The sequence below is a fragment of the Saccopteryx bilineata genome, chromosome 11 (genome assembly GCF_036850765.1).
Source record: "Saccopteryx bilineata isolate mSacBil1 chromosome 11, mSacBil1_pri_phased_curated, whole genome shotgun sequence".
In the NCBI taxonomy this organism is placed as follows: domain Eukaryota; kingdom Metazoa; phylum Chordata; class Mammalia; order Chiroptera; family Emballonuridae; genus Saccopteryx; species Saccopteryx bilineata.
This window is the reverse complement of record NC_089500.1, coordinates 70648871-70675470: the sequence shown is the minus strand read 5'-3', so window position 1 is coordinate 70675470 and position 26600 is coordinate 70648871. Positions and strand designations below refer to the sequence as shown.

General features: G+C 58.7%; 1 protein-coding gene across 7 annotated transcripts; it reads left to right on the top strand.

Annotated features, from left to right (window-relative positions):
• On the top strand, positions 1–21371 carry KCNC4 (potassium voltage-gated channel subfamily C member 4). Of its 7 annotated transcripts, none has more exons than XM_066246658.1 (5): positions 1–2055; positions 12255–13191; positions 15227–15430; positions 15778–15864; positions 21176–21290. In XM_066246658.1, exons 1-4 carry the CDS (start codon positions 1378–1380, stop codon positions 15819–15821), a joined length of 1863 nt encoding a protein of 620 aa, XP_066102755.1. In that variant the 5' UTR covers positions 1–1377; the 3' UTR covers positions 15822–15864; positions 21176–21290. The 7 variants fall into 7 exon arrangements, with proteins under 7 accessions (XP_066102755.1, XP_066102756.1, XP_066102757.1 ...); XM_066246659.1 differs by lacking the exon at positions 21176–21290 and adding an exon at positions 17721–17744; XM_066246660.1 differs by lacking the exon at positions 15778–15864 and having other exon boundaries at positions 12255–13167; positions 21176–21371.
• Positions 21372–26600: the final 5229 nt, after the last annotated feature.

Sequence of the window (26600 nt, the reverse complement as noted above, 5' to 3'; positions counted from 1 at the left end):
GCGAGAGGGTTACGTGCCTCGGCGGGGTTCGGCTTGGCGGAGAAAGGCTGAGATCCCGGCCGCCCGGCCTGCAGCGAGGCCCGTCGGCTCCGCGCCGCGCCGCGCCCCGTCCGCCCCGCCCCGCGGAGGGCGCGCCTGGGCGAGGCGGGGCGGAGAGGAAAAGGCGCCACGGGAGAGCGGTATCCGCTAGCATCGCCGGAGGGAGACGGAGAGCCCCTTGAGCCCCTGCCAACGGCACCCGTTCCCCCGCCCTTAGGCCACCTTTCGCCCGCCCCCTGCCGCGAGCCAAGGCCCGCGCCCCGCCCGGAGATGGGCAGACGCGTGGATGGCGTGGCTCCCAGCGCCGCCAGATCGCAGGAGCCAGGTGCCGGGGCGCTGGGCTGAGGCTCCCGCTCGGCGCAGCCCAGGAAGCCTGCAGGTGTCCTTGGCCGCCCGACCGCCGCCCGGGAGACTCCTTCGCCTGTGCCCAGAGCCCCGCTCCCCGGAGCAGCCCCGCCCCCCGGGCTCGGCGCAGAGCAGGACGCCCCGTCTGAGGCCCCCTCCGCCCCAGCGCGGCCCCCGCCGCGCAACGCCCAGCCCAGCGCTGCTCCCAGTAGCTGCCGAGCCGCGGACGCAGGACCGGAGGCTCGCTCCTGTGGTCGCGCTTGTTTTCCTGCCGCCGCCTCGCCCTGCGCAGCCCCGGCCAGCCCGATCGCTGCGATCCTCTCAGCCCCGCCCGCCATCGGTGCCCTGCGCTGGATTTATGAATGGGGGAAGGAGGCCACATGCGGCCGCCGCCGCCTCGTGTTGACCGCACGGAGCCCGGGCCCGCGGAGCTGCGGCTGCCGTGAGAGCGTCGGCCCGGCCCCGGCAGCAGCTCGGAGGACTTGTTGCTGCAGCGCTGCCGCCGCCACCGCGGGGAAGCCGGCCGCTCCCGGGGCTCGGCGCAGTTAGGGAGCCGGAAGGTGGCCCGTGTGAGTGTGAGCGCGCGCGCCCCGAAGCCTTGCGGTGCACCTGGACTGTGCACCTCCTCGCCTTTTAGGGGGTAAAGGGGGGGCGTGTCCCGGCGCAGAGCGTCTAGGTGTCCAGTCCTAGCAAGGGAGCGTGTGTTTGCCCCTGCTTCCCTCCGCGGCCCCTCGCTCGGGTTCTTCGCTCTCCTTTGCCCCTTCTGTCTCCCTCCCCGACGCTGCCTGCCCAAACCCCAACCACCTGTGCACCCGAGAAACCCAACTCCTTTTGCTTCGCGCCCCGCGGAGGGGTAGGCACGCCGCAGAGGGGGGCCGCCGCCGCCTCCTGCCTCCTTGTCGTCTCCTCCCCTCCCCTGTCTGACGCTGCCTCCTCGGGAAGGGTGTTTGGAGGGCAGCGGCCGCCCCAAGCCGAAGCCCCGCAGCGCTTCTTATGATCAGCTCGGTGTGTGTCTCCTCCTACCGCGGGCGCAAGTCAGGGAACAAGCCTCCGTCCAAAACATGTCTGAAGGAGGAGATGGCCAAGGGCGAGGCGTCGGAGAAGATCATCATCAACGTGGGCGGCACGCGACATGAGACCTACCGCAGCACCCTGCGCACCCTGCCCGGCACCCGCCTCGCCTGGCTGGCTGATCCGGACGGCGGGGGCAGGCCCGAGTCCGATGGCGGCGGTGCGGGTAGCAGCGGCAGCAGTGGTGGCGGGGGCTGCGAGTTCTTCTTCGACCGACACCCGGGCGTCTTTGCGTACGTGCTCAACTACTACCGCACAGGCAAGCTGCACTGCCCCGCCGACGTATGCGGGCCGCTCTTCGAGGAGGAGCTCACCTTCTGGGGCATCGACGAGACCGACGTGGAGCCCTGCTGCTGGATGACCTACAGGCAGCACCGCGACGCTGAGGAGGCTCTGGACATCTTCGAGAGCCCGGACGGAGGCGGCAGTGGCGCGGGGCCGGGTGACGAGGCTGGCGATGATGAGCGAGAGTTGGCCCTGCAGCGCCTGGGGCCCCACGAGGGAGGCGCGGGTCCTGGCGCTGGGTCCGGGGGCTGCCGCGGCTGGCAACCCCGCATGTGGGCACTCTTCGAGGATCCCTACTCCTCTAGGGCAGCCAGGGTGAGTGGCAGGAGACTGGGTCATCTCTGGGTCGTCTCTCAGGGTTGCCCCCGGGGCGCTTGGCAGTGGTGGGAAGGGGCCGGAGGAGCCAGATGGAAACTGACTTACCTTGCCACCTTTCCCTTCTTTTCCCTGCCTTCCATGTGTCCCTAGGGAATCACATCCCCCCACCCTTTCCCCTGCACATCTCATCAGGAGATTGCACACACTTGACTTACTACTTGGACCAGCCTTCTTTGCTGTATCCCTTACCAGCCAGTGGGGTGTCCTTAGCTGAGCCCCTACATCCCCTGCTTTCTGCACAGGTCCCCTGTCCCCATTCACCTCCACTTCCTCCGCAGGGTCAGCGGAGAACTGCAATTAGGTCTTCTGCTGGGTCAGGAAGGGTTTAGGGGATGACTAGGAGGAGTGTTAAACATCTCCCCTATAGTAGGCCCTGGGTTAGCTGCCTCCAGATAGGCTACCTCACTGAAATCCTCCAGCCGCTCACAGTGCTGAGAACTAGTTTTAGAGAGGGGGACACCTGCTTCGGCCTCTTCTGCTCATCAAAGGCAGAGCTGGGACCAGAACCCAGGCCTGTGGTCCAGGTTTGGGAGAAACCTCTTTTTTAAAGTGACAAGATGCCTGCCCTATACAGTGCCTCTAAGGTTTCTTGAACATCTGGGATGTCCTGGCCTCAGCAGGGGTGAGAGGAGAGTTAGACAGGAGGGGCCTGATGTCTGGGCCTGCAGGCTCCCACTGCCAGTGGCCAGCCATGGGCCGCCTGGCGATCAGACCAGATTTCTTGTTGCTTCTTCCTGCGGTGCTGCCTGGCTTACCAGAAGCCCTGGTTCAGGGTTCTGCTTGAAATGGGGGTAAAGGGTGGGTATGGGGTGGCTTAGTTCCTACCCATCACCCTCTCCCCAAGCCAGTCCAGTTTCCCCAGATCCCTTCCGTGGAAGGGGGTGGGTGGGCAGATAGGCTTGGACAGCTGAAACACAATCCTGAAGGATGGCTTTAGAGTCTTTGAAAAAGAGAACCCTGGGGGCGGGTGTCTGATCTCAAGGCCAGCAGCCAGAAGCCTGGCCGGGGTCTGTCTGGGACACGATCTATTGGATATGGACACAGCCTGCTGCTGTGGAAGCTGGTCCTGTCACCTCTGGCATCCCAAGTTGTTATGCTAATGAGTCTCAGAGCCCTGCTGCCCTCCTCAGCACCTCCTGTGCTCTCTCAACCTAGTCAAGGAAGGAAAAGTTCCATTCCACCCCACCCCCTCTAGGAGCGGGCGGGAGACCAGGAAACCGGGCTGCAGGGAAGGGCTAGGCTGGGCCGCTAGACCAGGGCAAATGGATCTGCTGCCTGGAAGAGAACAGAGGAGCAGAGGTCTCGGTTGCCATGGCATGCCCAGCGGGGGGGCTGCAGGTGCCCGGGGCAGCCTCTGGAAGGCAGGGACCCTCTTCAGGACTGAGAGTGAAGATGGAGTCAGCTGCCCTTGTTTCTTCCCCTGAGCTCCAAGACCAGCTCAGAAAGTGAGGGCACAGTAGTGTGTCGGCCTGGGTCTGCTGTGAGTTCCCTGGGCTTCTCAGTGCGGTTCCCTGGGCTTCTCAGTGCGGTTCCCTGACCCGGCTGGTGCCATCTCCTGGCTGTGTGCATTGGGTGGGGAAGAGACAAGTACAGATAATTCACACTTTTCCAAAGTGGGGCGCAGGGGAGGAGGCAGGTTTAACTTGACAGGACGGGACAAGCCAAGGAGGCAGGAATAAAATGCAGTGGTTGGGGGAGCTAGGCCCTAATCCTGAACATTCAGGGTCTCTCTCTGGGGACTTTTCACCTTTTCAGGTTCTTCCCTCTTGGATTCCAAGGGGCCATACCACCAAAGAGTGGCCCAGGCAGGGGGCTGTGAGTAAGCTCGGAGCCTGTCACCCCCTTGAAGCCCTCCAAGGAGCCCAGCATCCTTTGCGCTTTTGGTGTGGGGTCCCGTCAGCCAGGGCATGCCCTGGGTCAGAAGTTTGGGGCCAGGCAGAGCTCATTCTCCCGCTGAAGCAATGCAGAGACCAGGCTTCAGAGCCGTTCAGTGTGGTGTCAAAGGGGTCGAGCCAGCAACCCAGCCCAAGTGGCCAGCCTTCTGCTCGCCGAGAGTGATGCACGCAGCTGCCTGGGACTTGGGTGGCACCCCTGTGCCAAAGAGCACTTCCTCCTGCTAAGGAGCCCAGGCAAAGGCAAGCCTTCAGCTCCTCCTGGGACACAGATGAGAGTATGGAATTTTAAAAACTCAGTAACTGCTATTTACTGAACACACACTCCATGCGTATACTTTGCATTAGTCTCTAATCCTCCTAATAAATTTGCAGTGGCGGTGTTATCCCCACTTAATAGTTGGGAGCTGTGAGGGGTAAACAGCTTGCCTGAGGTCACACCGCCGGATAGTGACGGGCTATGAATCACAGCCAGGGCTCCCCGACCCTCAGGCCCCGTTCCTCCCATTACAACATGTTTTTTTTCTATTGAAGGAGGCAGTTTTCCAGGTGGAGAGGTGGCTCATTTCTTACTCTGGCCTGGGAGGTGTTCTGAGGATCTGCACCTCCCATGGATGACATCAGAAAACCGTGGGGCGGATGATGACATCAGAAGGGACACTTACTCTCTTACCCCTCTAGGCCCGAGGGTCTGAGGTGCAGGGCTTCTGGGGCTGTGCCCGCCCCACTCTGACACCTGGGTCCGTGTGCATACTTCCCTGGTGTGGCCTGCCACGCTGCACTTGCACGCCTGGCCGTGGGGTCCTCACTGAGGGCCTGTGGGGCTCGGCCCCAGGCATCTTTGCACGCAGCACCTGGTAGTGCGTTCTGACAGGACATGAAACCAGATACCAACGGAAAGTGAGCTGAGCTGGTTGTGGGAGCCTGTTGCCTAGCTACTGGCCTGGTCTGGGCAGCCTTTTAGCTCAGACCGAGGCGCTCACCCCTGCTCCCTCCTCTGTGGCCGGCCCTCCAGCAACAGTGCTGTAGTGCATTTCCCTGGCCTGACCTGGGAGCGGGCACAAGGGTCAAGCTGGTTTTGTCCCCATCCGCTCACTGTCCTCAGTTCCAGGTAGAGTGGAGCTCAGCAGCCACCAGGGTGGCTTCCCAGACCAAGAGGGACCAGTGGCAGTTTTGGCTGCACCCAGAGCTGTAGAATTGGGCCTTCCTCCTCCTCCAAGGGCAGACAGGAGGCCTGATGAATGGGAGCCGGACACTCCCGTCCATCATGCCCAGTCCGCAGAGGCCCCAGGGGCTGGGCTGGCTCAGCTCCCTTATCGGCCCTCTTAAGGGTGGTAGTCCTCCTGGACTGAGTTTTCCCACGATGTGTCCCTGCTAAGGAGAGGGCGTGATGCACAGCATCCCACTGCCCCGGGAAGGCAGCTGGAGCTGGTTTTCACATCGATTAAGCCTCTGCTCTGTGTCAGGGTTGTTACCTCTGCTTTCTTCTAGTATCTCATCTGGCCTGTGGGAAGCAGGGATTATTAACCTCAATTTGCAGAGAAGGAAACTGAGGCCCCGAGGGGCTTGCTCAAGGTCTCTTGCTGTTGGTAAACTAGGATCCAAAGCCAGATCTCATGAATCCACTCTGCTTACACCGTGGCCTCAGCGCCTTCCCTGGCTTCTGCCTGGAGGCCTCTGATATAGGAAGGCTCCGGGGTCCCCTCTGCTGTCTCCCCCCCTTCCCTTCTGTCTCTCCCTCCAAACTCGAACTCACATCTCCTCCATCCCCAGAAGTGCCCCCTCTGAGCCAGCTCTCTTTTTCTCACTGTAGGATTTTCAGAGGACAGGAAGGAAGGAGTCTAGGCGTCCGTGGCCCAGGGAGAGGATGGAAACCAAGGCCATGTAGGGAGCCAGCGCAGAGCTCAGTGCTCTCGCTCCTGCTGGAGGTCCCGGCTTCTCTGCTCGGGCACTGCCTCGCACCAGCTGGTCGGTGGGCTTGACAGGCTTCGGAACAAGGGCAGGACTCACTGACCGCTCGCCCTCTGGGCTAGGGAGAGCCAGCCAGCTGAGCCCGGGCGCTGACTGCCCTGCCTGCCCCAGCGCCCCCGGAGGGCAGTGCCAGCCAGCCCCTCCGCCTACTTGGGGAGTCCGAGGGGTGTCAGGCCGGAGGCCACAGCCACCCCACACCTGCCCTGGGGCAGCTTCCATGTCTTCCTGGGTTAGTGTCGTCTTTCCCTCTCTGCTTCCGACAGCCCAGCATTTGCCTCTTGAATATCTTGTCTCTGTATCGTGAGGTGTTTCTGTCACTGGGGTTGGGCGTCAGGTGGGGAGGGGATCGGGTCAACTTGGGCTCTTTTGGAGAGCTGGGGGAAGAGCAGGCTAGAACAGAGTCAGGCCCCCAGGCCTTGGGAGCGGGGAGCCCCCAGGCCCCTCCCCTCCGCATGGACAGTGTCGGCCTGCCATGACCTCTGCCCAGCTCCCTACTGGGGTTTTTCAGGTTGGGTGATGGTTACCTGGCCTCTGGCAAGAGTCCCCATCAGGCAGTAGACCTGGCCCAACCCAGAGAGCCGCAGAGTGTGACAGCCCAGGTACCTGGAGTTGTTCCTGGCCACCCTTTTGTCACCTCTTGGTCCCAGTTAGCGGGGCTGACCATCTCTCCGCATAACAGGTTCCCCAGGACCAGGAGAAGGAGCAAGCAGCCGCCTTGGTCCCAGTCATTCAGAAAACCTTTACTGAGCACCTACTACATGCCCGACACCACGCTGGGCTCTATAAATATCTAGACGAGACAGAGGTGGAGCTTATTCCTGAAAAGAGCCAGGTCGGATACAGTAGTAGCAGTCGGGGGGAAATTAGGTGACAAGAAGTAGTAATGACAATACAAGATGGGTCAGGAGAGGTGTCCCAGTAGTCTTAAAAAAAAAAACAAAGTTCAATAGGAGGTAAGAGGAAGAAGCGGTAAATTCCACCCCTGCCTGGGACAGGGTTGGGGGCGGCGTGCAGGGAAGTTCCTACCAGGAAATAGAAGGTAAGCTGGGAGGCCCTGCAGGATAATGACTTAGCTCCCTTCAGTAATTTTTAGAAGGAGGCAGGTTATAAATAAGTTTTCAATGTGGGTAGTGTTTACCCATGCCGAGTTAGGGAAGAGGGGAGCTTCCTGGCCAGGAGAGCAGCTGGAGCAGAGATAGGACAGCTTGGGACATGGATGGGCAATATTTGGCTGGGTAAGATCTTGGCCAGTGGTCTAGGCTGGACTGGTTCCTTCTGGGGCTGGGACTCGTTGCCTGTGGGCAGCTCATTGGCCCTGAGAGGCCCAAGGGCTGGCTTGGCAGGAGGTGGGATCAGGTTGAGGCTGACTCTGGACACTGGAACCAGGGAGTCCTGGCTCAGGATGGGAGGGGCCCAGGGCCAGGTTCTGCTCCTAGAAGAGCAGAGGGCGGGTCTCTCGGCTAGAACCTGGCCTCACAGTGCGGGCCGTACTCCAGGAGCCCCAGGACAGCTCAGAGGTGCCTTGCCTTGCAGACTCCGCTCCTTTCCTCTCTTTGCCACCCAGGGCTGCCCACTTCCTGCCCAGCATTCCCTGGGCGCTAGGATCTCATTTCCGCAAAAGGCTCAGTTCACCTCAGCCCCACCGATCTTCCTCTGCAAGTGCCTTTCGCTGTGTTCTCAAATTTCTTTTCTCCTACACTTCATCCTTAATATAGGTTTTTTGGGTATGAGTCTCCTTATGTTTATCTGTCCATCTGTCTCCTTGGCCCTTCCTCCTTGGGCTCCCCTCCCCTGCCCCCGCTGGTTGTATGCAGTTCCCAATGACTGGTGTCTGTCGCCTCCCAACCACCCCCCGGCATGTGCCGGATTCCTGACACACTCTCGGCTCTGTGCTGAATTTTATAAATATTATTTCTTTTAATTCTCAAAACAGCCCTATAAGGTAAGTACTATGCTCAGCCCCTCAACACATCAAGAATGCTGTAGCCTCAGGGCCTTTGCACTGCCCGTTTCCTCTGCCTCTCGGCTCTTCAGAATCATGTCATAACTCTTTCAGTCTCTGCTTAGATGTCACCTTGGCATTGAGGCCTTGCCTGACCGCCCTATTTTAAATATCTCCCCCACCTCACATTCCTTACCCCCTCTGGTCTTTATTTTTCTCCCTAACACTTATAACATCTGACATACTCTGTATTTTACTTTTTTATGGGTTGACAGTCTCCTTCCCTTAGAATGTAAGGTCTAAAGGACAGGTATATCTTGTTTTGTTTCCTGCTTTCCTCAGCCTCCGGAATAGTCATTTTTATGAACAAAGATCAGAGAGGTTAAGAAACTTGCCCGAGGTTTCCCAGGAAGTAAGGTGTGGAGCCCGACTTGCACCCAGAAGTGTGTGACTTTACATGTCCCTCAAGGACAGTCCTAGTATGAGCTTGGTGGAGAAGGCTGGTCACCGGGCTGTCTCACTAGCTGAAACACCTGAGGTCCTAGGGACAGGAGGGTCCCCAGCCAGCCAGTGTGAGGGGCCCAAGGGGAGCAGGAAGCTCGGAGGAGCAGTGGCTTCCTGCCCAGTGGCACGGCGTCTCCTGTCCTGGGTGGTGAGACCCTCCTGCACCCTCCCAGCTGCCAGGAGAGGAGCCAATACCAGCCGTCCAGTTCACACAGCAGCTTTCCGCTTGGGCAGCTGTGACTTCTTTCCTGCAGAATTGCGCCCTCGGGCGATGGGAGAAACTGACAGCTTTGGCCTTGGGAACCAGGGCAAGCCACTTCTGCCCCGGCCCCAGGAAGGGATTTGAACCGGGGCGGCCTTTGGAATCCTTTTCACTTCTAAAAGGCAAGGATCTTGTGAGGTTTTTGGTTTCAGACCCAACTCGCCTTCAGAAGTGGCATGCAGGGTCCTGGAGGCCCCACACCTCCCGCTGTCGGCATTTACCGAGCTTCCCTGTGCACCAGACACTTGCCACGGGCAAGCTCATTTAATCCCACGGTAACGGACGAGGCGGGTACTAGCACCGGCCCTGCTTTGTAGCGAGGAGATGGGCACAGAGGACACCATCTACTTGGTTGATGGCACGACCAGGCATTGTGACTCCAGGACTCCTGAGCTGTGCTCTCTAGCTTGGCTCCCTGGAGGACTGTAGTCCTCCTTGGTGGGGGCTGATGGGAAGGAGGCTGTAATGCACATCCAGCTGTGTGGGGTGGCCTGGTGGGGGCTGAACAGGAGGCTCAAGGCCTTGACCTCTAACTAGGGTGATGCTGCCTCTTCCCTGGGCCTTTTTTTTTTGTCCCAGGAAGCACCCTTCCTCCCCCCTGCCCAGTCAAGACAGTAGAAGAAGAAAGTCCTGTCCCTGCCACCAGAGGGGAAGGGCTGATGAAGGGCCCCTATTGCAAGCAGGGCCACCACTAACAAAATAGCCCCTGACATGACTCAGCCTCAGGTCTGCCTGTCTCCTCGGGGAACAGGGACTTCCTGGGACTGCCGGTCCTGGAGAGGTCGAAGGGGAGACTGAGGCCCCACCACATGTCATCCAGGAGTGGATTGTCCCCTCCTCCTGTCGTTTGGTAGAGGGCCAACTGGATAGAGCTCTGAGCTGAGGGGCGTGGCCTGTTTGATCCTGAGTGAGTCTTCTGGTCTCGTGTGCCTCCCTTACCCTGAGAAGTGGGCAGATGTGGCTGCCCTCGACCACCCTACTGAGAGATGGAAGTGCGGGATAGAAGTGACTACATGGCACAGTTCTGTGTTTAAAAACAAAACAAAAAAACTGAAGTGAGTGAGCACTGCAGGAATTCAGGGGGTACTCCCTAACGCAGGAGGGGTCATTTGCACTCGCTGGGCCAGCCGCAGGAGGACCCAGGGCGGCTGCGCAGCAGCAGCGGAGGGAGGGTGGGAGGGAGGCTCCCTGGCCCTGTTGGGGAGACTGGCCCAGGCCACACACTCCTCCCTCCCCCTCTCCTTCTCTGCACCCTTTGCTTCACCCTGTGGCAGCTCTTCCTCAACTTGTTTTTCCAAATCACTAATTACTTTCACACCCGGCTCCCAGGTGGGCCAATCTCCTGGCTCACTTTTCCTCAGAGCAAGCTTCCATTTCCCATGCTTCCTGGCAGAGCTGGGCTGTGCTGTGTCCACCCCTGACCCCAGCCCCCTGTGCTTCTGGGCAGAGGGGTGGCACCAGGACTGCAGGCTCCCCACGTCACCATGGCCACTGGAAAGTTCCTCTCTGGACGCTCGGGGAGACCTCTAGGCTGCACCTATTTGCCTAATGCAATGCCCACACCTGCCTGTATTGCCATGACGGCCCATTTCTCAGGGGAAGAGCAAGGAGGCCAGGAAAGGAACTTGGAATTTACCTTCATAAATTTCAGGAGTGTCTGTGGTGTGCTCCTCCCCTCCCTTCCCCTTCCATGCTTTACCTGATCAGCCCGTCCATGTTCAAGTGTAAATAAGTCTTAGTGTGGGGTGGGTGTCTGTCCTAAGCCGTAGGTCCACATCCCTAAGGGTGATAGTCCTCAGGCAGCTGGCTGGAAGCGGTGCTGCCAATTCAGAGGAGACTTTCCCAGGCCTGCGGACTGACCCTGCCCACCTGGGAGGTGTGCAAATTGGTGTGAAGAGAAGGTATAGTCTCTGAAATTAAGCAATGTGGAGTTCAAGTCATTTCCCACCCTCCCAGGCTGTGTGACGTTAGACGAGTACATAACCTCTCTGACCCCAGTTCCTCCTCCATAAAACGGGATGGTGAGGCATGCTTCCCAGGGACACTGGGAGGACTGCAGGCAGTAATACAGTGGGAATGGCCCACTGTACCAGGCACAGAACAGACAGCGGGTGAGTGTTCATTCCCAGAGTTCCCTCCGCAGACACGCTCCTGCCCCGGAAGGCCTGGGAGATGCTTCTTGCCTCATTTTCCCAGACCCGCCCGCCCGTGTTCTTGGTTGGTGTTTTATGGCAGTAAGAACAGGGTGTGTCCCCTCCCCCATCCTGGAGCAGACACCCAGGTTGGAAAGCAGCTCTGAGGCACCATTAGATAGGGCAGTGCCATGGCCAGGTGAAAGTTGGGCATGGGGGCAGGCATGGGGGTTGTCAAGTGGCCGCGGGGCCGTGGTCCTCTCTCACCCCCCAATTTTGGCTCAGCTCTGTTCTCAGGGAGGACGCCCACCCCCCACCCACCAAGTAGAACAGGCAGCATCATGGGCGCTGGACCCCAGCAACAGGCACCCTGACAGTGGTGAATGGCATCACATGAATAACAGATGAAGGCTGCATAATTGGTGTTATTACACATGCATTTCATCTCCATTCATAATGATTAGGCACTTAAACCCAGCCGTTCCTCTGCCATGTGCCACTGTCATCATTCTAGCGGCGATCCCAGCAGCCGTCTGGACCAGCCGCTGCCACACTCCGATCCTAACGGGTGCGGTTATTTTTGTTTGGAGCTCAGGGTCCCGGAAATGTCAGTGCTTGGGAGTGGGAGGAGTGGTTATTCTGGGCAGACGCTCCGGTCCCTTGCCCTGGAAAATGCTGTCTTCCTTCAGGTGTTTCTCGCTGTCAGGGCAGTCGGCTGGGATATCCTAGGGTGAGAGGCAAGAAAGAGGAGCTTGGACTTGGGGCTTCCAGAGGTGGGTCATGCCCAGAGCTTAGTAGGCTTGGCTGGCACGCAGACAGAGGCCCAGGGTCACTCCCTCCAGCCTCTGGCCTGGGGGTACAGTCTGTGTTGCAGCTGCCCCTCCCCCCCAGCATTTCTCACTCAGTTGGTTGGGGTGGGGCCTGAGAATGAGCATTTCTAACTAGTTCCCAGGTGCTGCTAACACTGCCTTCAAGCCTGGGTGCTCCAAGTGTGGTCTATGGACAGGCAGCCTGACCTGAGGGCCTGTTAGAAATGCAGAATCGCAGGTCCTGCTCTGACCTCCAGAATCAGAATGGCGTTTTAACAAGATTTCCCAGTGATTTACACACCAGTGACAGCTTGAGGAGCCTTAAAGCACAACTGGGTTAGAGATGGGCGGAGCTAGGCAGTGAGCGGGGCTGGACAGCTATGGTCAGTTGCTTCTGGCCAAGAGTAGCCTCGCACTTTTAGGCCCTGGGACAAAGATTGGGAAGTATTGTCTTAAAGCACCCAAGGAGGAGGGAATTGCTCCTGTGTACTTTAATCCCACCTCTTACCATCTATCTAAGGGACTACCTGGTGACCCATGTTCCCACCACCCTCTCTAACCAGAGGTCCCTAGGCCCACCCATCCCTGTCTGACAGTTGCCCGCACTCTCCACCCCACCCACAGGTGGTGGCCTTCGCCTCCCTCTTCTTCATCCTGGTCTCCATCACCACCTTCTGCCTGGAGACTCACGAGGCCTTCAACATCGACCGCAACGTGACGGAGATCCACCGAGTGGGGAACACCACGAGCGTGCACTTCCGGCGGGAGGTGGAGACGGAGCCCATCCTGACCTACATCGAGGGCGTGTGCGTGCTGTGGTTCACGCTGGAGTTCCTGGTGCGTATCGTGTGCTGCCCGGACACGCTGGACTTCATCAAGAACCTGCTGAACATCATCGACTTCGTGGCCATCCTGCCCTTCTACCTGGAGGTCGGGCTGAGTGGCCTGTCATCCAAGGCGGCCCGCGACGTGCTGGGCTTCCTGCGGGTGGTGCGCTTCGTGCGTATCCTGCGCATCTTCAAGCTGACGCGCCACTTCGTGGGGCTGCGCGTGTTAGGCCACACCCTACGCGCCAGCACCAACGAGTTCCTACTGCTCATCATCTTCCTGGCGTTGGGCGTGCTCATCTTCGCCACCATGATCTACTACGCCGAGCGCATTGGCGCCAGGCCCTCTGACCCGCGGGGCAACGACCACACCGACTTCAAGAACATCCCTATCGGCTTCTGGTGGGCCGTGGTCACCATGACGACGCTGGGCTACGGTGACATGTACCCCAAGACGTGGTCAGGGATGCTGGTGGGGGCGCTGTGTGCACTGGCTGGGGTGCTCACCATCGCCATGCCCGTGCCCGTCATCGTCAACAACTTCGGCATGTACTACTCCCTGGCCATGGCCAAGCAGAAGCTGCCCAAGAAACGAAAGAAGCATGTGCCGCGGCCGCCCCAGCTCGAGTCACCCATCTACTGCAAGTCCGAGGAGACCTCGCCCCGGGACAGCACCTACAGTGATACCAGCCCCCCTGCCCAGGAAGAGGGTATGGTCGAGAGGAAACGGGCAGGTGAGGTTGGAGGGAGGGAAGGAGAGCCACCTCTCCTGCAGTGGCCGTGGGCGTCCCCAGGTGGTCCTCTGCCCTTGGAATCTGGAATTGTGCTGTACTGCCCTGGGCTTCCCTCGGTTTAACACATGCCTTTAGGAGGGCAAAGTACCGAGGCCGCATCTGTCTGTCCTCTGGTTCTCTGATCGCTTCCTAAGTGCCAAGGTCTGTGGAGTGAGTATTCCACTGAACTTAGGCTGCAATGGGCCATATATGGGGCTATAAATTGAAAGCCTAGGTTTCTAATCTCATCTTGCCCACTGTGCTGTGTGCCCTGAGGCCAGACACTCACCCTCTCTGGGCATAGCTTCCTCATCTGTAAAATGGGAATGATATTAATATTCTACCCCCAAGGCTTTGGTGAGACCCAAACAAATGACAGAAACGAAAGACCTTTGACATGTTAGAACCACTTTGCAACTAGCAGGCGTTGTCAGGATTAGCTGGAGAGACGGGCAGCTGTTCTTCCAAGGTGCGTCCGCACAGGAATCCTTTCTCTCCAAACGTTCGAGTCTGCTGTCTCTTGGCTGAATAAATGTGATAACGTAACAGTAGTGGGAGGCTGCCTTCTGTTCAGCACAAGCTAGACTGAGTCCTGGGCTCAGGGCTTAACGGGAGATGGAAGGGACCCAGAGACAGGGGCCCAGACAGTGCTGGGAAGGGTTGCAGCAACTGGTGTCTGTGTCTCGGAAGGGTTGGGCCTGAGGATCTGAACCCTGTTCTTCAAGATTGGGAAAAGCCACCCGGGAAAGCTTGCCTCCGCCTGAGTCAGGAGATGGGAAGGGAAGTTGGCTAGACCCTTGGCAACGCGGAGTTAGGTCAGAGAGTGTGAACCTAAGTGTCGGGTACGGGATGGGCTCCTAAGAGAAATCGGAATTCCTGGTATGGCGGACTGTTGGGCACTAGGCCATCAGGGAGCTGGGGGTGGACCAGACACGAAGGTAGCAGCTGCAGGCTGGCTCTGTGGGCAAAGCAGGACTCATGCTCTAGGCAGGTGCCTGACTTGGGGGCACTCACCCATGGCCTGGTAGGTGGGTGCCCATCATACATGCTGAAGCCACTCTGCCTGGGGCCATTCGTGGGCCTGGGCCTCCCACAGACCTTGATGGAACAGCAAACATCAGGCTCCCCTCTGCTCCCCCACCAAAGTGGGAACCCTTTCCCTCTCCCTGAAGACAAATCTCCCAGCTAGTACGACAGGAAGTTTCAGCTGTACCCGGAGGCCCATTTAGGGCTCAGAGGGAAACTTAATATCACAGTGTGCAAGTCCATGGCCAGCCGCCGAGTGCACACTAACCTATGGCCGTCAGCCGTGCCTTAATCTGACCGTCACCGCTTGGCTACGGTGAGGGTACAGTTGGCCAATGCTGGGGCTACTGCCTTCAGGCTGAGCAGTCCCCCACTGTCCGGATCCAAGGGCCCAGCTTCACCTACACTGCTGCCTGACGCAGCAGGAGCCTGGGGTGAACAGCCCACAACAGTGGGAGTTGAACTGGAGCGCTCTCCCCACCAGGGTCCCCAGACACAGGTGAGCCCCAAGCGCAGAGCGCTGACTCCCTCAGGCTGCCTGGTAAACAGGAGAATCTGCCTTCAGGTGGTCCAGGCAGGTGGCTGTGGAAGCCACTCTAGTGGTACATCCCAGTAGTGTCACCTGTCACCCCAACAAGACAGGCATTCCCTGAGGGAGTGCAAACTCATCAAATGTCAACCTGAGCCAGACCCAAGAAGGAAGCAGAGCCTGCCTCCCGCCAGGGGCCAGTCCCCTGGGGACCACCCACAGCAGACATGGGGAGTCCCTGCTTAGGGTTTCTGTGACCCTATCTCCCAGGAAAGAAGCCAGCATCCTGCCCCCTGCCCCCAGGACCAGGTCCACTCCTTGGGCCCCCTCCTCAGGTTGGAAAAGTGACATGCTAGGTCTAGGATCTGGGTGACCCCAGGTGACCCCATGAGGAGGGCCTGGCCAGCTCTCATGCACTGTGCTTTCTCTCTGGCCCCTTAGACTCCAAGCAGAACGGCGATGCCAACGCGGTGCTGTCCGATGAAGAGGGAGCTGGCCTCACCCAGCCCCTGGCCTCTGCCCACACCCCAGAGGAGCGCCGGGCCCTGCGACGCTCCGGCACGCGGGACAGAAACAAGAAGGCCGCCGCCTGCTTCCTGCTCAGCGCGGGGGACTATGCCTGTGCCGATGGTAGCGTCCGGAAAGGTATGGCTCCCCAGGCCGGGCAGGTGGGGAGCCCCCGCAGAGCTGGGCCTCCCCATGTACCCCCACAAAGCTCGAGGTTCCCTCCTCCCCTCAGGCCATGGCCACCATCTCCTGGGCCCTGGACGTGCCCCCACTTTTAGGATGGGTGCCCTGATCTTCCAACCCCTGATTTCTGTCGAAAGGCCTGCAACGTCCCCAGAATATACACGTAGCCCATGCCCCAAGTGCCCGCAGGGAAAACGTGCTGACCGAGGGGACGTGGGGTCAGGGGTGCCAGCCTCTCCCCTCCGTTTTGTCTCCTTCTCTTCCTCTGGCTCCTGCTGTGACCTTCTGGCCTGGCTTCCCAGAGTCACTGCCTGCCTTTCCCTTGGCCTCCCTTAAGCACAGCTAAGGCTCCCCCAAGTGAGCAGGCCCAGCAACACTCAGGAGTCAGGGTAAGAACAGTGTGCTGGTGTGAGGTCCCCTGGCACAGGCCCGCTCCGTCCTGCACCGGGGCCTGGGGCCCAGGAGGGGCTGACCTGGCTCTGCAGGCTCCTGGGATGTGATCTGAATACAGCCAGAGGGTGACAGGGAGAGGGGTGGACAGGGAGAGGGGGTCTCCTCTGAGGTGTGTTCTGCAGGATTTGCAGAATGCAAGGGGGCAGCCCATGGCCTCCTGTCATGGAAGGCTGCATTGTCATCCGAAGAGCCCGAACCGTCACAGGCCCCGCAGAAGCGGGCAGTGGAGCTAGGGTTCCCAGCCTGCAAGGTGGGGCAGGAGCCGTCAAGGATGGCTGAGGGCCAGTAGCGGCCAGCGACCAGGGACCTCAGGACCAGGTGCTCCTCTGCCCCGTCCCTGATCACCCTTTTTGTCTTTCTTGTCCTGTCCTGTGATCTGCTCTCCTTCAGTACCCTGCCTAGTTCCAGGACCAACCCTGACTCCCCCAAAGCAAAGCTTTACCTTGGTCCTTGGGTCACTTAACCAACCGCCCTTCACCCCCAGTGCCCCTGCCTCTTCCCACCGTCCCCAAGCCTCAGACTATAAGCCTGGGCTACATGAGGCAGGGTAGTGGCCACTGCAGAAGTAGCTTGTGGTGCCTCGGTTACCCCAGGGATGTCCCCTCTCCTGGTCTGTCCAGTCCATGCGGCCTCCAGAGTAACCTTCCCAGGCCCTGTCCCGGCCTGCTCAGCGCCACCGTTCCCACCGGATCCCCGGGCCGCCTGGGCCTACCAGGCCCTGGGAGGTGTGTGTCAGCATACACCCTGCCGGGTGTCAGAGCAGGAGCTGCGGTCTGGCAGCTGGAAGGAGGTGGTCCAGAGACCCCAGCGGAAGGGCTGCAGGTGGCTGTGCTCAGACCATGACCCCCTCGCCTGTGTCCCTCTGGCCACCCTTGGCCTCTGCATGCCCCAGTCCTCTGGCTCTGGAAGTGTCTCTCTCCTGCTCCCCACCCCACACATGCAGTGGCTTCCACTGTGTCCTGTTCAGACCCAGACCCTGCTCCGGCTGGAGCCCACTAAGCGGCCAACCCAGAATATGAGGAGGGGGACCCGCCCTCCTGTTGGACTTGAGCACCCTGCCTTCATCCCAGTGGAAGAGGCTGTGAGGGTACACGGCAGGAGGGCCCGGGGCGTGTGGGGAGCAGGCAGCCCCCGGGGAAGGGGCTGCACGCGTGTGTGCGTGGCGCCCGCGTCCCACCACATCTTTCTGGGTGCTTGTCGGGGCCCAGCTGCTCTATTTTCAAGATGCCTTCACACTGCTTCTTGGCAACAAGCGTGTAGCTCAGCCAATTAGAGTGACCTTCCAGAGGGAACAGGTGGGTTGCTGGGAAACAGTGCGCACTCGGCAACTTTTCCCTGTGCCAGACCATGCCACACTCACTTCTCTGCGCTCGGGCTGCGTTCAGGACCAGGAATGAGTGGGCACAGGCCTCTTCCTGCCCCGCACAGAGCCCATTGCAGGCCTCTAGCTGCCCATGTGTCAGTGGAGGACTCCTGGGAAGAGGGTGGCAGGTGCTGACTAGGGCTTTTCCGGGTCAAGAAAGGAGGGTGCTGGGGTCTTTGTGCTGGAGGAGAACTTAGCTGGAGACAGCGGCAGGGCAAAGGTCAACTGGGTGTGTGCCCTAGAGTCTGTCTTCAGGAGCCCGGGTGACCCAGGGACCAGGAAAAGTCAGGGAGCATTTCCCAGGTAAGCCAGCCCCTCCACCCAGCCTGGGCCACCTGCCCTGAAGGGTCCCCTAGACGAGCATGGATGCCATGGAGCCACTCAGGTGAGGGGCATGCCCTCTGATCCCTGTGCCTTTTCTTCACCAAGGCTGTGAAAAGTCCAGGAGTCTAAACAACATAGCCGGAGCGGCTGGAACCAGTCTGGGGCTGTCTCCGCTGGCATCGCGATACAGCTCACCCTACTCTCCAAGAAAGCTCCTCCTCCCTCTTCCCACCCACCCCCTCACCAGCCCGCCTCCCAGACACGTGGCCCCTTAGCTACACGGCGGCCCTCTGGGCTGCACACACAGGCAGGCGTACTCAGGCTCACCAGCCCCCACTTCTCCTGGGGCCAGTGGGAGGCCAGCGGGTGCCCAGCAGGCTACAGGAGAATTCAGGCCCCCAAGCCTTCCTCCATAGCACCCAGCTCTCTAAAATGCTCAGATCTGGGTCCTCAGAGCAGGAGGAGATTACTCTCAGGGCCCCCCCATCCTGAGCTGGGGGAGGCAGAACCCCCAGGACCTGTCTCTCAGCCCTGCCCCCCCCACAGTCCCACCTTAAATCACAGCAAGTACATTTCCATTCTTTGTGGCCTTCAGCTAGTAACCAAACAGCCTACACCAAATGTCTCTATCTGTCTGTCTGTCTGTCCATCCCACACTCAGACCAGCAAGAATAAGGCTGTCCTGTGTGGGACATCTCTGCTGGTGTCTCCCAAGAGGAGCAGTTTCCCCGCCCCCTTCCAGGAGAAGAGGCTTGATGTTCTCCAGCTCTGGCCTAGGGCACAGGTGGGGCCCCTGGAGCCCAGGCTTGGCTGCCCGGGCACAGGAGGCACTCCTGTCCAAGTGACACCCAGCGGTGAGGCCCAGGGTCCCAGCTGTGCCCTGAGCCTCAGCATCTCTCGCCATGCTGCTTCTCTGCTTCCACGACAGTGCTTCCTCCCCTCTCTGCTGCCTCACTCCCAGCCCAGCCTCTGAGTCGCCGGCTGCTCCCACCCAGCCTTTGCGCTCCTTATCGCTGCCAGAACCGGAGACTCATCTAATTTCTATAATTAAGTGTATTCATTTACCTAACGAGCCCAGGAGCACAACAGGTTTGTGAGTCATTGTGTGAGCAGGGGTGCACCCTGGGCAGGGGCAGCTGAGGGGTAGTGTGGGGACAGAGCCATCCTGCTCCCGCCTCTCCTGCAGGGCACCCTGCCACTCCCAGGGAGGGCGAGCCTCGGGGCTCCTCCCCCAGCAGTGCCCAGAGCTGGGCCCTCCGCAGCCCCTGGACCAAGGGGCACCACAGCCCAGTCACTTCCTGTTTCACCTAATGGGAATGAGACCTGACAGCAGAGCCGTGCGCCTGGCAATTTTTAGAGTCAGATTATGCAACTTTGTTGAGGGAATGACTAAGTGAGGTCCTTATCTGCTTCTCCCAGGGTGGGCAAAGGTAGGTATGGCAGGACAGTGTCCAGGGGGATGCTGGGAAGTCAGGGCGCATCCCGATAGGCGAACGGGGCAGGAGGGTCAGATCGCCAGGAGCATCCCCATGCCGGGGTCTTCTTCAGTCTTGGGCAGACACGGACTTTGCTTTCCAGAAAGGTCTATTCCAGGTGGCAGCTGGGACAGCCCAGCCCTGCTGTGGTCTCTGGGGCCTGTCTCCCTCTTTCTCTCAGAGTGAAGTGTCCCCCTACAACTTGAGAAGGTACAAGGCTATGCATGCAACCGCGCTTAAGAAGGAACAGGTCTCTTTAGGGGACAGGGACAGGAAAGCCCTGTGGATCAGGATGGAGATGCTGGATATGTTCTCCCCTCACCCCTGGGCCAAGCCTGAGGGCCCAGCGGCTCCTTTGTTAGGACAAGGTCAGTCCTACCCCTAGCAGGGCTCCCTGGCACTGGGGTCGTGGCTCTGAGGAGGCCGTGATGCGCTAGGTGTCCGGTTTAGCACAGGCTGCACAGCTATTTTCTCCTCTGGCTGCATTTCTGGTTCAGGAGCCGAGGCGGCTGTTTCTGTGGCAGCCCTCAAGTTGTCAGGAGCCCAAGTTTCCACGGCACCCACCGCCTCCTTCCCGCCCACAGGGACCGGCATGCTCACGGCACCCCCGTGATAGGCACCGATGTCCTGGGCAACACGATGCGGTAGTGCCTGGCTGGAGCCCTGAGTGCCTTGGAAGAGGGGCTCCCACACTGCCCCCCCCCCCGCCCTGGGCCCCTGGCTTCCATAGGGGAGACCCAGGACTTAGCTAACGGCAAAGCTAAGTAGGCTGTCTGTCCCTTGACCTCTGGGGACCTGGGCCTGGAGCTTACAGAGGAGACCTGGGCTCTGCCTGAGGAGGGAGCGACCTGCAGGGCCTCCAGCTGGCCCAGGTCTCAGGCCTCCTTCCTCCAGGGAAGGCTCTCCCTTCTCCACAACCTGAGAGCACAGTTCACTTCTCCTTGGGTCTTCACTTGGGCCTGTACCCATTACTTGGCTTCTAGAATTCTTTCGTCTATGGCTGAGGGCCCAGTGTCCCTGCAAAGCCGGGAAGCAGCCCAGTGTGTCCCGGGGCTACAGGCAACCCTAGAGGCCACTTTCTCAGCCCCCAGGCTTCTGAGAAGAGGGACTGAGCTGGAACCGGAGGGGAAGGTGCCTATTCAGCCTAGAGCCCAGGCTGCACGGGGTGCGGGTGGGGGGTGGGGGGTCACAAATCAGCCGAGAGCCAGGGCTGCCCTTCTGCAGGCTTCCTGAGAGGAGGGCCCCTGCTCTGGGCAGAGTGTCACCTCAGAGCCCCTGCCCCCACGGCAGCCTCTCTGCCCGACTCCCCTGTGCTGGTGCCGGGAAGGTAGAGAAGGGGAAGGCCCAAGCCGCTGACTACCCAGGAGGAGGTGGGATGCCTGGCGGGCTCACCGAGGGGTTTGTTTTCTCAACCAGATTCTGCTCTTGGACCTTCTCTCTTGAGATGGGCGCATTCATGCTCCCTGACCCTCCCTGTCAGCGTTCTGTTCTGGCAGATTGAGGAAGGGGGGGCTGGGCACACCCTGGAACACTCAGGCCCGTGGAACAATGGAAAGGCCTCAGGTGGCGGCAGCAGATGGAGCCGTGGGGGGGGGGGGGAGAGGTTTAGCTGCGCTGGCAGCAGCCCAGGTGATGGCTCGTGGGTTGCAGGCCAACCAGGAATTTACCCCACTGCCGCATGCCGGGCTGCAGAGCTGGGGTCCCTCTGTCTCCTGCACTGAAGCTGTGAAGACCTGGGCTAGTGGTTCCTGGAGCTCATTTTACCTGAGCACGTGTGGGATGGGCTGTAACACCCCCTGGGAGTCACCTTGGCCCAGAGCTGGGTCAGCAGAGGGGTGATGAAGAGGCTCTCCCTGACCCGTCCCTGCTCCTCATGGCCTCAGCCCTGGGTCCCTGTGCTGTCCAGCTCTGCTCCTGGCCTCCTCTCCAGCCCACAGCCTGTGGGGCGGCGGCTGCCTTCCTTTTAACAACTCGTTCTTTGTCTCCCTTTCTTTTTGCTGACCTCCTTGCCCTCCACCCCCAGAAAGCAATGTTGAGCCGAAAGCGCGTGCCCCAGTGTCTCACACCTGTGCTCTTTAAACACAGAGACCTGCCAGGACGCCCTCTCGGCCAACTATGCCCAGGCTGAAGTCCTCACCCTCTCTTAAAGCGGCACCTACGTCAGAGACAGGCAGACAGACAGAAAGCCAGAAGCTTAGGGAAACTGAAACCCAAGCAAGAATCTCTCGCTGGGAAAGACTCAGACATCCTTGTTGGCACAGGACTGATGGAAAACCTCCCGTGTGGCCCTCGGGGCCCGGAGCCATCCGGGTCTGCCGTTTTGTTCTGTTGTACATTGAAGAGATATATATGCACATATAGTATCTATATTCATACATACTATACTCTTGTGTGTAGTGCACGTGCTATTGGTGGTCTGTCTTTGTTAGGCTGTCTTCCTAAGCCTGTGCCCCTCCCCAGACCCCCATCCTCTTCCCTCCCTTCCCTGACTGCTTGTTTCTGCTGTGTGTGTGTGTGTGTGTGTGTGTGTGTGTGTGTGTGTGTAATGTCCCAGGAAAAGTGTACCTGGGCACTGGTCCCAGCTGGGTGGTCCCGGGCTAGACTCTCCCTGTTGGGGGTGTTTCCTTGTGGGCCGATGGCCTGTGGAAGGCCAGATTGCCCCCTCCCAGGGTCACTGTTCCAGTAGCCCCACCCCAGATTGGGGTTCTACCTCCCACCCCCCGCCCCGATTGTGGGGGGGACTTCCAGGGGCTTCTTTTCAGCTCCCCCCCCTTACCTGTATCCTTGACTGAAGGGGCATTTTGTCTTTTTCTATTTTGGGTTTTTCTGTCTCCCTCATCCGTTTGTTTTCAAAAGATGCCTCCGGGCAGACGGGCAGTGAAGGGGTCCGTCTGCCTGTCGGGCTCCGAGGTCTGAGGAGGGGGAGCCTCGGGCGAGGGGAGACCAGTTGCAATACTGTACTTCCTGGCCAGTGGCCAGAGGATGTGTGCAATAGCAGAGGCCAGGTGACCCCTTCGACCTTGGCCTCGGCCCTCCCTCTCCACTCCTAGCTGCCCTGCCCCTCCCTGGTGTCGGTCGGTCCTTTTCTAAAGCTGTCCCCTCCTGTGTGTCTGAGGCAAGCCGAGGCCGGGGACCCTGTCGCCCTGCTTGCATGCCTTCGACTGTCATGCTGTGCTCGACCCTCAATAAAGACATCTGGAGCATCGTGCCGCTCCTTTGTGTGTGACCAACTGTTTCTCCTTTTCGGCTCCTGCCTGTGGGGACCTCCTTGGGCTTCCAGCCCAACACCTGAGAAATGCAGCACCCTCCTAGTATACCTCTGCCCCCACCAGGAATCATCCGTGCAACCCAGCCTCCGCATTCTGAGCTAGACACTGATGCTCAGAGAAGAGATGTGATCTGCCCCAGGCCACGCACTAACCGGGGACCCCTGCCCCCCCGGGCGGTGTCCGCTCTCCACTGCTGCCATGTGACATTCCCACCACCACATAGAAAACGGGACTGTTTGTTTAGGGCAACCTACTGTTCCTGCTTTATGGTGCAGGGGACCTCCCCTCCTCCTGAAATCACACCATTTCTAAGTGGGCCAGGGCCCTGGGGATGCCCGAGTCGTCGCAACGCCTGGATGGCTGATGAGCCGAGGCCGACAAGGGACTGGTGGCACAACGGGGACCACTTAGGGCTGGGGAATGAACGCCTCCAGGGCCCAAAGAGGATGGAGCAGTGAGAAGTGACAGGCAGACATAGCCCCTCACTGTCACACATAGGGACACCCGCTGGACTGGCTACATACATGGGTGTGTAGTCTGGGCAGTTGCTCAAAAGGGCCCCACGCTTGACTTCATCTCAGCTGTCGCCATCTTTTTTTTTTTCTGAGAGAGACAGACAGGAAGGGAGAGAGATGAGAAGCATCAATTCTTTGTTGCGGCACCTTAGGTTTTCATTGATTGCTTTCTCATATGTGCCTTGACTGGGGGACTACAGCAGAGTAAATGACCCCTTGCTCAAGCCAGCAACCTTGGGCTTCAAGTGAGCGACCTTTGGGCTCAAACCAGCGACCATGGAGTCATGTCTATGATCCCAGGCTCAAGCCAGGGAGCCTGCGCTCAAGCTGGTGACCCCATGCTCAAGTTGGATGAGCCCGCGCTCTAGCCCGCAACCTGGGGGTTTCGAACTTGGGTCCTCATGCGTCCCAGTCCGATGCTCTATCCACTGCGTCACCACCTGATCAGGCTGTCACCATCTTGAAATGACTGATAATTATTAAAGGAGGGGAGCTAGGTTTTTATTTTGCACTGGGCCTGGTGACTTACGTCGCCAGGTCCAGGCACATGTGTGTTTTCCTTACTCTTGTCTTCTTACTCCTACTCCAGGCATAACAGAGAGTCATAAGGGCCTCAGTTTTAAGTCTTACCTTCCACTTAGTAGGTGGGTCACTTGGGATAATACAGTGAACCTCAGTTTCCCTGTCTGTAGAATGGGGATAATGGTAGCAACTATTCCAGAGACAGCAAGTGTAACGACCTGGCCAGTGACCTCTGTCCCTATATGACATACAGTAGATGCACAACAGCATTAGTTCCTGCCCCCCCCTTTCCTGTAGGCCTCAGGCTTGTCTCCTCAGCCATGCCCAGGGAGGACAAGCGCACCCTGGGGAGCAGGGGGCGGGGATGGCCGGCCGAGGGGGAGGGGCCAAGGGAGGCCTATTCCTGGAGCGTGAGGGGAAATCTGGCTTGGAGCCTGGGCCCGCAGAGGCAAGGCAATGGCAGGTGGCCAGTATCAATTAAAGAGAATATCTCTCCTCTGGCAGTGGAGGACAAGTTGGGGCTTTGATCCCCCCCAGACAGGAGAAAGCCATTTGCAGCCAAGCTCGCCCCAGAGAAGCTTGGCCTGGCGATAATGGGGTGGGTGTGCTGCTGCCTCCGTAAGGATGTGACGCACCAGGGCTCACGTCCAAAATGGCTGGGTTTTTTCCTTTTTTTTTTTTTTTTTTTTTTTTGTATCATATGAAACCATTTCATGATCCGGGCAAAGAACCCAATGAGCAGCCCCCGGGGTACCAGATACTAGGGTGATTTTGAGGGGACCCAAGGATATGCAGCTGGGGTCCCAGTGACACCATCAGACCCCTGGAGGGGAGAAGGGCCGTGTGCAGGAGGGCAGAGAGAGCTCAGTGAGAAGCTGGAGAGCCCCCCTTCTCCGCCTTCCAGAATCTACGGGCAGTTCGGTCAGGAGGAGCGGGCTTGGCTTCCTCTGGTCCCCAAAGCCAGAGGAGGGCTCAAGTGAGGAAGCTGGTTAAAGGAGCAGGACACTGGTGATCAAGACAGACTTCGGTAGTCAGAGAGACTCATGTTCGAGTCCTGGCTCTGTCACTCCTTAGTTGTGTGACCTTGGGCACATTACTGAGCCTCTATTTCCTCATCTGTAAAACGGGAGCGAGGATGCTGTCAACCTCCTGGGGCTGTTGGGAGAGCTCAGTGTGGCTGGACCTGCAGAGCCCTGAGCACAGCGCCTATTCGTCATCATGGCGTACAAACGGGGGCTGGGTTGTGGAACGTCTTATCCCACTAACAGATGACCAGGTTGGTGGGATGGCCTCACCTTTCTCACAGGTGCTTTGAATTAGCCTTATTTTGGCGATGCCCTCATTTCCTGGTAAATGAGTAAGACTCAGGGTAATAATACCCAACAGCTGACGTTTATTGCACTCTGGGCAATGCCTCTGATGCTCCTAAAAATGCATTCCAAGATGGGTAGTGTCGTCATCCTTGTTTCACAGAGGAGAAAACAGCACAGCAATGTCAGGTCACTTCTCCAAGGTCACACAGCCCATAAGTGGCAAAACTGGGATTAAACCCAAGGAGTCTGGCTCTGTGAGCCCAACACTTAGCTGCTATCCGAGTGGAATGGGGCACGTAAGTCATAAACCCTAGGATAGGGATGGGTCATTTTTAATGTTTTTAAGTTCTTACTAACAGTTGATTCTTGTAGCAAAGGCCCTGTTTTCCCCTTTTATAGTTAAGAAACCAAGGCTTGAGGAAGTGAGCTATTTGATCATAGCACACACATACACACATAAAAGTGAGACAGATGTCTTCTCTTCTCCGGCTCCTTTAATTAATTAGCAGGGTGTAAGACCTGGCGCAGGGAGCGGCTGGTTCCTCCTGCAGCCCTCTGAGTTTTACTGTCTGTGTGCGGAAGGGGATGACCGGCAGGAACCTGCCTGGAAACCAAGTTTGAAGACACGGTGAAAATGTGACCTTCACCTTCAGGTACTTGACGGGCATCTGAGGGGAAGTGGGTCTAGATTATTCCCTGGTTCCAGACAGCAGACCTGGCCCCATGGGCAGAAATGTTAGGAAGGCAGACCCGGTTCGAATAAAGAACCTTACTTTTTGTTTTCCTTGCCACTGCAAATCGAACCCCTGGTGTCGAAAGCATCTCATACCAAATTAACAGGGCAGCCCTTGGCACCCTCCCCCAATCCCCCTCCCCGCCCCCCCCCCCCCCCCCCGGCGGTGACACCGTCAACATCTGGTATTGGGTCCTTCCAGGCCTTTCGCACAAAAGATGCTTTCTAACAAAACTGCTGGATAGGGACAGGCTGCCCTGCAGGTGGAGAAGTTCCCATCCCTGGAAGTTTTTTTGTTTTAATTATTTTTATTTATTCATTTTAGAGAAGAGAGAGAAAGAGAGAGAGAGAGAAGGGGGGAGGAGCAGGGAGCATCAACTCCCATATGTGCCTTGACCCAGCAAGCCCAGGGTTTTGAACTGGCAACCTCAGCGTTCCAGGTCAACACTTGATCCACTGCGCCAGCACAGGTCAGTGGAAGTTGACTTGTCCCTGGAAGTTTGTCCAGGTGCTGCATGATCCTCTGCCAGGGCTTTGTGGGAGGAGTTTCAGCTCCGCGTGGAAGGTTGGGCTAGAAGATCTCTTCCCATTCCACCATGTTCTGATTCACGTGAGGCAGCCCAGTTCATTAGTGGTAGAGGTGGGCCCAGAACCCAGGTCTAAACAGGATTCCAATAAGGGCTTTCCCAGCATGATTTGCCTCAAAGTCCTTAACTCTAGGTGAAATTCTCTGCTAGACTTCCTGTCAGCTCCTTCCTGGCCAATCCCAGGTAGATGTCGGGGTTGAGGCTGGCGCTGGTGATGCATCTATTCGGAAGGGACTTGGATATCCTGGGCCTGAGCTGACAACCTGTACACGGTGCACCTCCTTCTACAGCCTTATCACAGTGAGCACCCACCTTCACGGCCCAGTCCAGGCCGTGTGTGGGTGTGTGTGTGTACAGTAGGTGGCGCATGAGCTGGCCCAGTCACCTGGGCCTTGGTAACCACACCTGTGCCCCAGACAACATGTGTTACTCCAGAGGCGAGCAAGGACCTCCAGGACTCTGAGACCTGTTCTCTCCTGGGCAGCCTCAGGTGGGCATCGCAGTCTGAGAAGAGGGAGCCAGGAGGAGACTTGTGGCCCCAGGTCAGAAGGGTCAGAGACTTTCTCTATTG

Bases quoted from the DNA above. Each gene is read 5' to 3' on its own strand.
- KCNC4 (XM_066246661.1), top strand. From the start codon at position 1,378: ATGATCAGCTCGGTGTGTGTCTCCTCCTACCGCGGGCGCAAGTCAGGG. The intron at 2,056-12,254 runs GTGAGTGGCAGG...CCCCACCCACAG, and splicing joins ACTCCTCTAGGGCAGCCAGG to GTGGTGGCCTTCGCCTCCCT. The intron at 13,192-15,226 runs GTGAGGTTGGAG...CTGGCCCCTTAG, and splicing joins GGTCGAGAGGAAACGGGCAG to ACTCCAAGCAGAACGGCGAT.